Consider the following 13,482-nt stretch of genomic DNA (forward strand, 5'->3'; position numbering starts at 1 on the left):
TATTATTAACAGTTGTATTACACAGAATATGTAACCATTCACATCATTCCCTACTGGAGCTTACAATCTATATTCCCTACCGCTATGTCTTTGGAGTGTGGGAGGATACTGGAGCAAACACTGGAAGAACATTGCAATCTCCACACACAATTGGTTGGAATCAGACCTACGACCCCAGTACTGTGAGGCAGCAATGCTAACCACTGTGCTACCATGTTGCCCATGATATAAAGACATGGCTGGAAAGTACAGAAAGACAAAAGAGAGTCTAAGTGGCTAATTTAGCGCTAGGTGTGTATCCAGGTACTGGATGCTAAATCTGCACCTGGGAAAAATATTTTGCGCTGCAGGGGGCGGAGTGTAAACTGTACAACCTGATTTAGAGTTGTGGCATGGGCGTGGCCTAGCCCAAGTCTAAAACGCAGATTAAAACCACAGCTGACCGGTCTGTGTGGGCAGCATACAGGACAATGCGGTATTTGTCTGACCTGCAAAAAATGTTGCATTTCTACAGCTTGCAGCGCAATACCCAAGTCTTAATCAATCCCTTAATGTGCAAATAGTCGCATGTTTGATTATTGCCCATGTGGGCATTAGATTAGGTGTTATTTTCCATTCATATGTTATTCCCTATTATACTCCATAATACAATCTGCCCTGACATACATGTGTCATCTGTGCTATTTTATCTGTGTGTTCTTGATATTACAGAGGCATACGTATTCCTCGTGTTAACAGGCTGTCACTCATCATCATCATCATGTTATTTATATAGCGCCACTACTTCCGCAGCGCTGTACAGAGAACTCACTCACATCAGTCCCTGCCCCATTGGAGCTTACAGTCTAAATTCCCTAATATACACACAGACTGAGAGAGACTAAGGGCAATTTAATAGCAGCCAATTAACCTACCAGTATGTTTTTGGAGTGTGGGAGGAAACCGGAGCACCCGGAGGAAACCCACGCAAACACGGGGAGAACATACAAACTCCTCATAGATAAGGCCATGGTCAGGAATCTAACTCATGACCCCAGCGCTGTGAGGCAGAAGCAGTGGCGGATCCAGGGGGGGGGCGATCGCCCCCCCTAGCAGGGGCTTGCTGCCGGCGGCTGCACACTATGTGCAGATCCGTTCAGCAGAGAGAGTTAGAGAGAGTCCCAACTGCTCTGATTGACACAATCAGAGCAGCCGGTCAGGACTCTCTCCCTAACTCTCTCTGCTGAACGGATCTGCACATAGTGTGCAGCCGTCAGCAGCCTTAGGTGTCAAAAAGGGGGCGGGGCTAAATCGCCCCCCCTAAATCGCCCCCGGTACAATTAACTTCTGGATCCGCCCCTGGGCATAAGTGCTAACCACTGAGCCACCGTGCCACTCTCCAGCCAGAAATATTTCCACAATGCTGGGACTCTATGGCGGGTGTATCTGGTTTATTGTGGAGCAGTAACACAAGTGAAGCTTTCTGAAACTTTTACTGTAAGAAATCATCACTATAGTTTTCCAATATAATTTGATATGTTAAATAAAATGCTTATTACTATCTATAACCGGTTAAGACAAATCTTTGGCTTTCGGGGCATCTTCCTCTGCGTAATAAACGTAAAGTACAGGGGTTGGGGATAGATTACAAGAATATATTTTAGTGGGACTTGCCTATAAGTAGCACTCCCCCTGTGTTGTTTAGACACCCCCCATTTGTAATATGTTATGTATTTATTCCCTGAAATTATGTTTAACAAACATTTGTTATATTTACATTTTTATTTCCAAATTATTTTGAAAAACTCAGTTCACTTTTTTACAAAAATAAGACCACGTTAAAAAAGAAGTAGTTATATATACTTAATAAATATAGGAGAAAAAAATACCCTGACAGAGGATATAGCAGAAACATGTATCTATGCAGGACTTGGTGTTCAACTTTCTAATTAAAGTGTACCTGTTGCCTACACAATGTGGAGGCAGCCATTTTGACCTCTGACATCATTGAGGCATGGGGGGAGGTGTTGCCCATAGCACCCAATCAGATTCTAGCTACCATTTATGAGCTACGTTCTAGAAAATGATAGCTAGAATCTGATTGGTTGCTATGGGCAACACCTCCATTTTTCCTTTTTTTTAGAGGTTTTAGTGAATCTACCTCAGAATGCCAGCGATATTGTTGGTTCCTAGCGAATTATTAATCTGCATTTTCAGGATTATTGGTACACCCCACAAAATGGCTGCCACCACTGTTTGCAGATGACAAGGTGTACTTTTAAGAAAAGATAAACACTTACAAAAGGGACAGAAAATAATATATGTCATTGTTTTAAAACACCTACATGGACATGAGTTATGAAGACATGTTGGACTAACATGTTAATAATATATGTACAGATTACTTATTAATATTTATTTTCCACAGAGCATATTTTAAACTAGAAATAATTTTACAAATAAAGTGCCCTTCAAATGTTTAAATAACGTCGTAAAACGTAGCAAAAGAGAAGTTAAGCCGAACAAATATTTTCAAGGAGAAATAACTTAAAACGTTGGCAAGCGTCACGTCTCAGAAGAATAATACTGTCGCTTTTCCATTTCCTGACAAAATCTTTTACAAAATACGATTCCCCTTAACAGGATTCACTTGCTTAAACCCACGTAGCAACGCATGCTCTATCGCGAGTGGCAGGATGCAGCCATCTTGTTTCCGGCTGCGGCGTGTTGGCGACACAAGCCATCTGCCAGTCATAAGGCATTTTTATCTACATGGGAATTTTTGACGCTTAACTTTGGTCACCTACGGAAGCTTTCAAAAAGGCCAGCACCAAGCGAAACCCGTTTTGTCAATGCCTTCGCTGGTCAGTAATCTCGTTATAATTCACACGTGATGCTCACAGTTCTATGCCATCCTATCGTTGGAATCTGTATAAACGGCGCGTTCTGAGGTCACTGCTTATAATCGATCGGTTCCCATGACATCACTTCAGTGTTCATATGGAAAACTTGCGTGTACTATAACAAAAATAACGCAGCCCCTCCTATAAACCATGTCAGATATTAGAAGTTACCTCAGAATCCTGTGATCTGTATAACAGCACACGACCTTTATCAAATCACGGAATTCCCCAGTGACGACTTATATATTTATAATCTACCGTCGGAGGGGAGGGGTTACATTTTCCCATAAATCACTTTGCAGTTTAGTAAACATTGTTCTGACACTAATTAATATTGTACTAATAAACAACGTAAGCTGAGGTTTCAATGCGGCAGGAGTCAATAAGAAAAAAATATTAAAGCAATGTCCATTGAAACAAACTCAAACCGGTTTGATATATGCGTAATTGTTCTGCCTTAGAAGATGAGTCAGGTAGGCTTGGTCATCACGACACTTGCAGTCTTTCAACGAGGTGCACGTCCGACGGTATGGCATTTGTTTCTGCAATAACTCTTCTCAACGTAAGAGTTTTAATTAGAAACTCTTTATTGCTCAAAGTGCAAAGAAGATCTGTTTGGGAGTCTTGGGAAGGGGATAGGGAAAACATATATTGGGGGGGGTCTGTGAAATAATCCAGTTTTTCAAATTCATACGCACAAACAATAACACAGGCGCCCGCAGCAAGCTCACGGGGAAGGGGGTGGGTGTAATCTCTCAGGGCGTGACCATCTTCAGCACTTGCCATGTCACAATCCGTAATCGTCCTGCACAATTATTGCAGTTTGCCTCAAAATATTTACACTCTCTTGCACTTATGCTGATGGCTTTGCTTCCGCTCCGGGTAATTAAACTTCCCTGGAATGATAAAAACAAATGACATATAAATTAGAGATGGATATTTACATATCTTACATATTTTATTATGTCACTTACAGGGAAAGTACGACATTTGTAACGAATGAAACTATCATGTATAACTAAACTAAATGTGAACGATGCATTGCCAGTACTGGGGAAAACCTGTGACTTTAATATACTGGCGTATACACATATAAAATACGATCTTTTTTTATCTTTACGGCTTCCTCCTGTGAATGTCAGCCTTGTTTTTATATCATCAGGTATAGTAATTTGCATTCTTTGCTTTTTAGCATATGACACAAAGCTGCATTTGAAAACAGTTAAGAGTGTTGTGTATCCATAGGCAAACCGAGGGAGGGGGGTTCCTAGTGCCTGGAAAACTCCTCCAAGCCTGGGGCACTGTATAATTGAGGTGGCTGGACCCTGCTCCCGCTTCACACGGCTCTGCTTGAAAAGGGAGAGCTGCGTGCACCTAACAGTAGCGCACGCAGCATTGCCCATGTATATTATGGGGAAAGGAAGAGTTGGAGAGCAGCCAAGCACTGTCTAAAATTATAGCCACGCCCCCATGCATGCTGGTCACGCCCACTGGTGGCGTGGTGTGGAAACCCCCCTCTACAAATCCTGATATTTGCGCCTGCTATCCCCCTTGGGGTGTAGAACAATAAACAACTCGGGCCTATGACATGAATACTTGACTGATAAAGAGATGCAGAAATATGTTTCGTAAAAGATATAGCAATGCATAGAAAAACCAATAAATTAAGTTCACCAGAAACTAAACGGTTATTACATTTTATGATGCCGGTACAGCAACCCTAAGCAATATGAGTACCAGCATATTTTGCTTAACGTAGACTTGGTTATAACAATGAAATCAGAGTATTTGAGACACTTACGAGGCTGTCAGAGTTGAGTTAAGGAGTAGAGTGGTTCTAATTCTGTACAGTTGAGCCAAAGTAAGTTTCCTGTGCTGTGCCGACTGCGGATCAGACATTGTCCGTCTGGCACAGCCAGTAGCGCTGACATTGTCCGTATCTCCCCCATTTTCCTCAACATATTGTTCCGTGAAAGAACTACTGTACACGTGCGATGGGGAGTCTAGCTCAAAGTCCGGTAAAGAGTCCAGTTGATCCGACAGTGGATCCGACAACTTGTCATCTTCATTAACTTTGGAAAACGGAATCCCTTCGGAATCTGAAAAGTCGGACGAGCTGCTGCTACAGCTACTCAAGTTGACCACTCTCTGGCCGGTACAGTCCGAGCAAGATCTGGGTTTTACTAAATGTTCCTCTGATTTTTTTATTGAATTTTCCACCAGGCTAGTCCTTTGGGCAACATGTCGAACCTCTTCGTCGTTACGGCTATTGGAGTCCAAAAAATGGTCTGGTCTTGGGGACATGAAGAGTTCACACAAGCTCTTGCTTTGAGTAAGGTGAGCTTCTTCACTCGATCGGTTTGTAGGACCCGCCGAGATGAGGTGAAGAAGATTGGCTTCCGACTTAGATTTTAAGACCTTAGACTTGCATGGTAAGAGTTGGACAGGAGTTCTTCTTTTGAGTTTAGGAGAAGAACGTTGAGAACTAACCGATTCTCTCTCGTGTTCCGCCAGTTCTTGTTGTTGTCGTTCTACAAACTCCTCCAGGGACGTTGGAGAGAGGGTTCCGTAAGCACTGTCAATTGACGATGACCGAAAGCCGTTCGGCTCCAGCTTTAAATAATTAGAATCCGCCGCCGGATTCGTGTCTGAAGTCTCCATGCTTTCAAACATGTCTCTAGTGGGCGTTACGGAGGACGCTGTAGTGCTAATTGATGTCTCATCGGACTGTGAGCTGAAGGGTTCTTGTTCAGTATCAGGAGAAGATAGGTCTTCACTGGCATCAATCACCACAACAGATATTGTTTCTGTCGAGCTGTGAGACTGGCTGTAACATATATAATTGGGTGCAATTAGCGGTTAGGAAAATAATTGTTCACAGTTTCAGAAAGATCTTTTTTAGAAACGTTGACAAAATGCTTAAAAATACAATAAAAGCAATTTATTTACTCCCCAAAACCGAATTTACCACTTTTTCTTTAAATCACTTTTTTTTTTAGTGCGTTGTTAGTTAATCCACCCAAGTCCCTAACAGGAGATGTGGAGACCATGCTATTGACCTGGACTGTAGTACTTAGGACGGGTCTAGAACCACTTCCGTTTGTGAAACATGAGTTCCACAGAGAAGAAGAGTGCTCAGATCAGGATGCCAGAATCACACTACTGGCACCACAAATACAGGAGTCTCTAGTCTCTACCCACGGTGGCTCAGTGGTTAGCACTTCTGCCTCACAGCACTGGGGTCATGCGTTCAATTCCTGACCATGGCCTTATCTGTGTGGAGTTTGTAAGTTCTCCCCATATTTGTGTGGGTTTAATCCAGGTGCTCTGGTTTCCTCCGACACTCCAAAAACATACTAGTAGGTTAGGTCTCTGTCTGTCTGTGTGTGTGTGTATGTTAGGGAATTTAGACTGTAAGCTCCAATGGGGCAGGGACTGATGTGAATGAGTTCTCTGTACAGCGCTGCGGAATTAGTGGCGCTATATAAATAAATGTTGATGATGATTCTCCTGCAAGGGTAGAACTTAGAATTCTAGTCCCCCCAGACACACATGGGTATCGAGTGGACAATGTCCACAGCCATGTGAGCTGTGCTCTCACACACGCTAAGCCCCAATGTGGCTGAAGTTCTGGCTCTCCTGCCAGCTGCAGCAGGAGAATTAAAAATTAAGAAGGGTCCGGGAAGAGAAAAGAGGGGGCAGCACAGCAAATAATACTTAATCTGGATGGACATTTTCTTTTTTTGCATACGTTGTAGAATGACACCTCAATTACGCAGCAATTAGGATTTACCTTTGCAGCATATCGGCGCTGCCCCTGCGCAGAATGGTTGGTGAGCTAGCTGCGGATGTCCCACTTTCCATATCATCCTCCTCCTCTGGAAGGTGGGACACTTGCTGCTGGTTGGCCCCGTGCTCCTGACGCAGCCTCTGCAAAAGATTCTAAGACATAAAAAAAAAAGATTTAATATCAGTTCCAGACTATTAGTAGTAGATTAATTAACATTTAAAAGGTTACGCAGCATGGTTCTGAACCATAGAGATGATTTACTTTGGAGCTATGCTACAGAACAGTAACCCACAGCACCACTACAGGCTGTTCCAGGTACTGCACCCTATTCATTCAAAATCGCTTTTACTCATAATCTGGTGAAATAGCAAACGTTCTTTATATTCTTTAAAATTTTGTATCGCACAGAAAATACTAAAAAAAAAATAATTAAACATGGTTCTTCCCGCCACCTTTCCCAAACAGCTATATATTGAGCAGCTCTGATAAACGTTTTCTTCAGTCTGTCACTAGAGGGCAGTGTGACCGCTCTTTATTTCGTATGACAATCTGTACCTGTGCGTTGAAGAGCGCTTCCACCCAGCCTCTGCCCAAGGACTGGCCGCTGGCTTGAAATGTATAAGCTCCCACTGCGCTTCTGAACTCATTCAGGTAAATTAACAGGAAGGAGCCTGCAAAAAAATTACACAGATGAAAACAATGCATCAACACTACAGACAATGAACAAGTTCACGGTTAAAAACAGAAGGAACCAAAATAACGTTTCTAAGATTATAACTACATTATAATAGTTTGATGTATGAATATTGCCACGAGATCAGCACACATATCCTGAAATACTCTGTGTTGCTGGTAACATTCCTATGATTCGTTAGTATTTAGGTTCTTCTGTCTTCGCCTATCTCAAAATTGAGGACACATTGACGAGCAAGAGATAACACTTTAATTATAATGTAAGGTGCTCAGACCCTAGTGAAACTCACCACAAATTACATGGCTGTGTGTGTGTGTGTGTGTGTGTGTGTGTGTGTGTGTGTGTGTGTGTGTGTGTGTGTGTGTGTGTGTGTGTGTGTGTGTGTGTGTGTGTGTGTGTCAATTATAACAAGTCAATTGTTTAACTTCACAACACTGACTGCACATTAACATGACAACCTCATATATTGATTTACAGCCCTTTCAAAACTACTTAAATCCATTTACTGTTTTTTAGACGCACAACCTCAGGCTGATTTTGAAACAAAGGTAATATTTATCTTCCAACTCAACAACACATCTGCTGTGCAGTACGGAAACAAAGACTTGGACCGATTCAAGCGTCATTTACAAATCATCAATTGTTGAATTTCACCTTTTTGAAACAAAAAAAAACTACTTTCTCCGTTGCGTTCTACATTTATTCATAAAATATAACTAATATGCATATAACCACCAATACAGGGATAAAGTAAGAATTTGATGATCCTCATTTACCATCTACTGTTTAAAAACTATATTGCACTATGGAGGGGGGGGGGGGGGGGGGGGGAGTGTTACTGGATTGGACCTCTGAAAAAGAACACTAAGGGTAGATTTCCTTTCTTTAGAACGTTTGATAAAAGTGGAGGTGTTGCCCATAGCAACCAGATTCTAGTTTTCATGTCCTGAAGACATGAACTGTTGGTGGCCCTTGAGGACTGAACTTGGACAACTCTGATCTAGAACATGATCGCTAGAATCCAATTGGTTGCTATGTTCAACACCTCTTCCTTCTTAGGTTTGATAAATCTACCCAAAACATTGCTAAGTATACAACTAAGGTCAGACATACATTACAATGATCAGTACTGACGTCGTAATGTTTGTGTCGATCAAGAATATCTAAACTGAACGCTATCATGAGACCACTTACCGGTGTCTTTCAGTTCCCTGCAGACGATTTTATCCACCAGTAACGGTTGTCTGATAACTTTGGTCCTTTCCGCTTTCTTCACCGGCTTTGTGATGAGGAAGAGATCCGTAAACAGGAAACAGTAGACGTCCATCTGAGAAGAGGAATACATCGACATTGGTTTGTATGTAACACCCGGAATAGAATATATCCATCTATTTTAATTACTGGAATAAATTTGATCAACGTTTATAACATTTGTTTTGCCTTCAACTTTTTAGATATATCGCTCGGTCGGAAAATTTGTTGCGTACAGCCCAGGCCTGTTTTAATAAACGGGGTAAAGGGTAATTTGATTAATTGACTTCCTACTACGTAAATTAAGAAATGTGGATAAAAATGTTCCTATATCAGCTGCCTGGAGTCCTAGGGAGAAAACAGGTTTGTCTATTTTCGGGATGGGAAGTTCCTCTTTCAAGTATTACCAAAGTCACTGTGCAAATTTAGGTGGGTCTAGATCCTAGGGGACTGTCCTACTGTCCCAAGAGCCAGGATGAGTCCCAAACACTAGAAAGTATGGGTGGTATTGTCCCACTGACCATAGTGGGTAGGTGCCACGTGCACATGCGCACCGCAGTGCAAGGGTGTTTTCGGGGGTGGGTAATTGGGTGCAATCCATCACTAGGTGGCCATGTCCCATTCTCGCTGCTGGGAAGTATGCCAAAGCAATCCTAAGATCTCCTGGGCCACAAAAGAATATTACCCGATGTTTGTCCCAACCTTTACATAGACCTTAGACTAGTCCAAGTTCTAAATCCGAATTTATCTCAAGCTTCTAACTCTAGACCTAACATCAGTCCAAGAAAGTGGTACAGAGCGGTTCTATCCCTGGGACTTACAGCTTCCCCTGGGACTGCCAGTAAAGAGAACATGAAAATTTTTTATTTATTTCACCTTAAAGTCCCCAGACTATTTCGGATATCTCTCTGTACTGAGTGTAGTATAAATATATGGCTATTAGTCACCTTGCTGTCTTTGCCTTCCTTCATTTTCAGGCTTCCTTCTAGCAGAAGTTGCCGTGTCTCCTCCGGAGATGTCCCGATCATAGGCATAGTCAGATCCAACCTGCAGAATTCCTTCAGTATCTATCCGAAAGCAAATATCCATTACAATGAATCAAACAAAGTGTTCTCACGAACATGACTCAAACATGAAAGAACTGTACGGCTACGGATACGATTTAACTAATTGCCATGATAGATTTACTTTCATTAAACAGATTAACGCCAATATCTGGTTGCTAGGGGATACGGCACATTAGTTATAATTTGTATTCCACTTCAGGTCTCTCTCTATTACCTTATCCACCTCGTCGGAGCTGCTCTCCACAGCTTCGTAGGAGTCGATGCGGCTGATAATGGCGGCCAGTCGCTGCTGCTCCTGTCGTTGGCGCATTCGGGAGTTCACGTGATTGATGAAACGCTCCACTGAGTTTATCTACGGGGGTTAATACAGCGATTAGATTACACACTTTCCAATCACAAGATTGACAGAAGGAATTTATAATGGTGGGGGGGGGGACTCAATAAGCAAACACAGAAATACTTGTTTCACAGCGTGTACAATGTAAGTGTAATATAGATATGGATGTGTATTAAATATAATCTTAGTGTTCCATGTTACTCTAGACGGTAACACGTAATGTGTCATTCTTTGGCAGATATCTTTATACTAAATCACTTGAAAGCATTGCAGGTTATTTAATAGCAAGCGTTCAATTCATTTGTGAAAGAAATACTAACGTAACTGGCAGGCAAAATAAACCATTGAAATTTATTTTCGTGATGATCTTAACAAGAGGATCAGTATTTAAAAAGAGTGAACACGAATACTGTACACAGAAAAATGTGCTTATTTCTAATTTATCTACGCCCACGCGTTTTAGTGAACATGTATAGAAATGATCAGTAAAACGCGTGGACGTAGATAAATAAAAAAAAAGTAGGATTCAAAGTGAATCAGACTAAAAAAGATTGATTATTTTGTTTTTAAAAAACACAGGTTGTATTTAACTCCCATAATCATCTTATGAGCAAACCACAGGGTTTCAGATAGAGTTCCAGATTACACTCACGACCTATGCACTCTACAGTCAGTCAGTACGGTCGTTGCGAGTTTAGAAGGGGGCTGTGATTTACCATATCGCCGATTGACTCTCTGATTTGAGGGTCGTCCGTCTTCTTCAGGATTGACTTCAGCAGCAGAGGATACTTTGTGAGCCGTTGGTGGGGTTTCACCAACATATCACTCAACTTTAGACGATTGCATTGCTTGTGCTTCTCAGCCCACTGCCGAGACAGAAGAAGAACCACCAATTAGAATAATTAAAAGATAATATTATCGCTTCCCGTGTACAACAGAGATACTGCCAAGAAATGTATTCAAATAAACAAAAAATAATGTAACAAACACTAAACTAAAACAAAAAGTTTAATAATGTCAATACAAACACAGGAAAAAAAACAAACTTTTTTCAAGGTCTGTTAAACATATTTAACAAAATTTGAAAGTGAAAAAAAAAAAAAAGGAAAAAAGTGTTAAAAGTAACTAAAATATGCTCATATCAATCTACTCAGCAATAAACGATAGCGGTGAAGGTATGCGGTGGTACGAGATACACCCTTACCGTTACGTATGCTCGAAAGACGTCATTGTCACGATGCAGATTCCTCATATATTCCATACAGCCCTCCTCTTCCATACAATAGCGGATATATGGCTTGAAAAGCGATTCAAACTGTAGAATGAAAGAGAAGATCATCATCATCTATTTATATAGCGCCACTAATTCCGCAGCGCAGTACAGAGAACTCATTCACATCAGTCCCTGCCCCATTGGAGCTTACAGTCTAAATTCCCTAACACAGACACACACACACAGACACACACACACACACACACAGACACACAGACACGGGTCAATTTGACAGCAGCCAATTAACCTACTAGTATGTTTTTGGAGTGTGGGAGGAAACCAGAGCACGGAACGAACATAGAAACTCCACACAGATTAAGACCATGGTCGGGAATTATTATTATTTTTTATTTATAAGGCGCCACAAGGTGTCCGTAGTGCCGTACAGGGACAAACAAATTACAATACAATGGGAGACAGCACAGTACAGTAAACAGTAAGCACAGTAACTCAATAAGCTCAATGCACAGCTAGAGAGGGCGGGGAAGGGGGAGGGAGGATCCGCAAACGACGGGGCCCAAGAAGGAGGGCGCAGAAGACAGGGAGACCCCCAGGGGGAGAGGAGGGAGCGAGAGTGGACGTGGGGTGGAGGACCCTCGAGGAGGAGGGCTAAGTAGCTGGAGAGCAGAGTTAGAAGTGGTGGAAACAGGAGGAGAGATGGCCCTGCTCAGAGGAGCATACAATCTAAGGGAATCAAACGCATGACCCCAGTACTGCAAGGCAGAAGTGCTAACCACTGAGCCACCGTGCCATTTGTCAAAGTAAATGTCATGGGTCACATGTATCACTATTAAACTCATTATAGCAAATGTTAATAATACATTGTTATGTAATGTAGTGCCAAATATTGCAGGACTTTAGATAACTAGTATAGAGGCTAGAAAAAGTGGTCCTGGACTCCGCTGTTAATGTCCATCTCAGCTTTGTTATTCTATTATTCCATCAGCTGTTTTATATTACAGGGCTTTTTATATTTATTTCAGTCTACTGAATCGTCCTTAGAAGGAACCTAATGTTTATGTTGAACCTAAATAACTGTTAAGTACCATTTTGAAGCCTTTCTGGAAGTCTATCGGATTCAGCAAGTTCCTGGATTTCCTGGTCTTCTCCAGAACCGGTACCATGATGTTGCTCCAGAGCATGCGGTGAAGCTGAATGATCTCCTGCACGTTGCTGAACAATTTCTCTGGCTCCACCTTTCACGATAAAGTTACAGCGTAAACAAACTATCTTTAAAGGGCCTCTATAATAAAACGTACAAATGTTTGCTTTTCCTTTAAGTAGAATCTCTCCTTTGATTCTAAAAAGATTCTTTTGTTTGTTAAACAGGGAAAAAAAAACACTTAAAACAATTTCTTACATGTCATATTCTCATGTTATGGTCATCTAAATACCACTATATTTCTCTTGCTAAATAAAACATTATACAAAGATCTGCACACATGCTGCAATTATTTTTGGTAAGTTGCAAAATATGCAAAAAAAAAAAGATTTATAGAACATTATAACCAGTAAGAAAGTTTCTTTCCAGTAATAAAAGTGTCACATAAAATGATAGACAGTCGCATAATCAAATGGTCCCGTTCTTACCTCACATAATAGTCCGGATTCCTGAAGGTTCAGCAGACAACACAGGAAGAGCTGTAGGAAAGATAAAGTGTGATTCATCTCACAGCGTGTAACATTGTGTCTGTAACGTTCGTCCTATCTAGGAATACTCACGTCTGTAATGACTTTTAGCTTCTTGATATACGTGGCTTCCGTGTGTATCAGCTCCCATATGGCCTCTTGCTGGTGGCATTGTCGTCTTGTTAAAGTCTGCAGAGATACAGATCAATGGTAAGTATGAGAAGCAGCGGCAGATATTCCAGCGCCCACCACTGCCCAGGATTCATCTTTCTGGATCAGACCATAGACTCCGACCATGTACCTCTAACTACAGGTCAACTGATGATCAGCAACAAGGCATCATTAACCTCTAGCTACACACCGGCCTTCGTTCAGCAAGCCTGCCTTCAATACCACTAGCCTTTATCTACAGATATATTCTAGATCAGAAAAGCCAGGCTCCATCACCATACAACATTAACACTGTAGTTAAGGATCTGCTCTAGATCAGCAACTTGGGCCTCATCACCACTAACCTCTAGCTATGCACCTGCTCTCAATCAGCAACCCTGCTGACACC

General features: G+C 41.7%; 1 protein-coding gene across 10 annotated transcripts in view; it reads right to left on the reverse strand.

Moving 5' to 3' along the window:
* Positions 1 to 1,718: 1,718 nt before the first annotated feature.
* The window catches only part of PLEKHG5 (pleckstrin homology and RhoGEF domain containing G5), a 244,111-nt gene continuing 232,347 nt past the window's right edge, over positions 1,719 to 13,482 (reverse strand). For 5 of the 10 annotated variants that reach the window (XM_075190134.1, XM_075190132.1, XM_075190131.1 and 2 more), the window contains 12 exons: positions 13,017 to 13,112; positions 12,885 to 12,935; positions 12,341 to 12,490; positions 11,226 to 11,336; positions 10,738 to 10,887; positions 9,899 to 10,036; positions 9,565 to 9,684; positions 8,561 to 8,693; positions 7,228 to 7,343; positions 6,676 to 6,824; positions 4,684 to 5,709; positions 1,719 to 3,778 (listed from right to left, as the gene is read on the reverse strand). In XM_075190134.1, coding sequence (XP_075046235.1) covers positions 3,769 to 3,778; positions 4,684 to 5,709; positions 6,676 to 6,824; positions 7,228 to 7,343; positions 8,561 to 8,693; positions 9,565 to 9,684; positions 9,899 to 10,036; positions 10,738 to 10,887; positions 11,226 to 11,336; positions 12,341 to 12,490; positions 12,885 to 12,935; positions 13,017 to 13,112 — 2,250 coding nt within the window. In that variant the 3' untranslated portion in view covers positions 1,719 to 3,768. The remainder of the gene's footprint in view (positions 3,779 to 4,683; positions 5,710 to 6,675; positions 6,825 to 7,227; positions 7,344 to 8,560; positions 8,694 to 9,564; positions 9,685 to 9,898; positions 10,037 to 10,737; positions 10,888 to 11,225; positions 11,337 to 12,340; positions 12,491 to 12,884; positions 12,936 to 13,016; positions 13,113 to 13,482) is intronic. The other 5 variants (XM_075190136.1, XM_075190138.1, XM_075190139.1 and 2 more) reach the window with 1 other exon arrangement.

Source organism: Mixophyes fleayi, chromosome 11, assembly GCF_038048845.1.
Source record: "Mixophyes fleayi isolate aMixFle1 chromosome 11, aMixFle1.hap1, whole genome shotgun sequence".
Taxonomy (NCBI): domain Eukaryota; kingdom Metazoa; phylum Chordata; class Amphibia; order Anura; family Limnodynastidae; genus Mixophyes; species Mixophyes fleayi.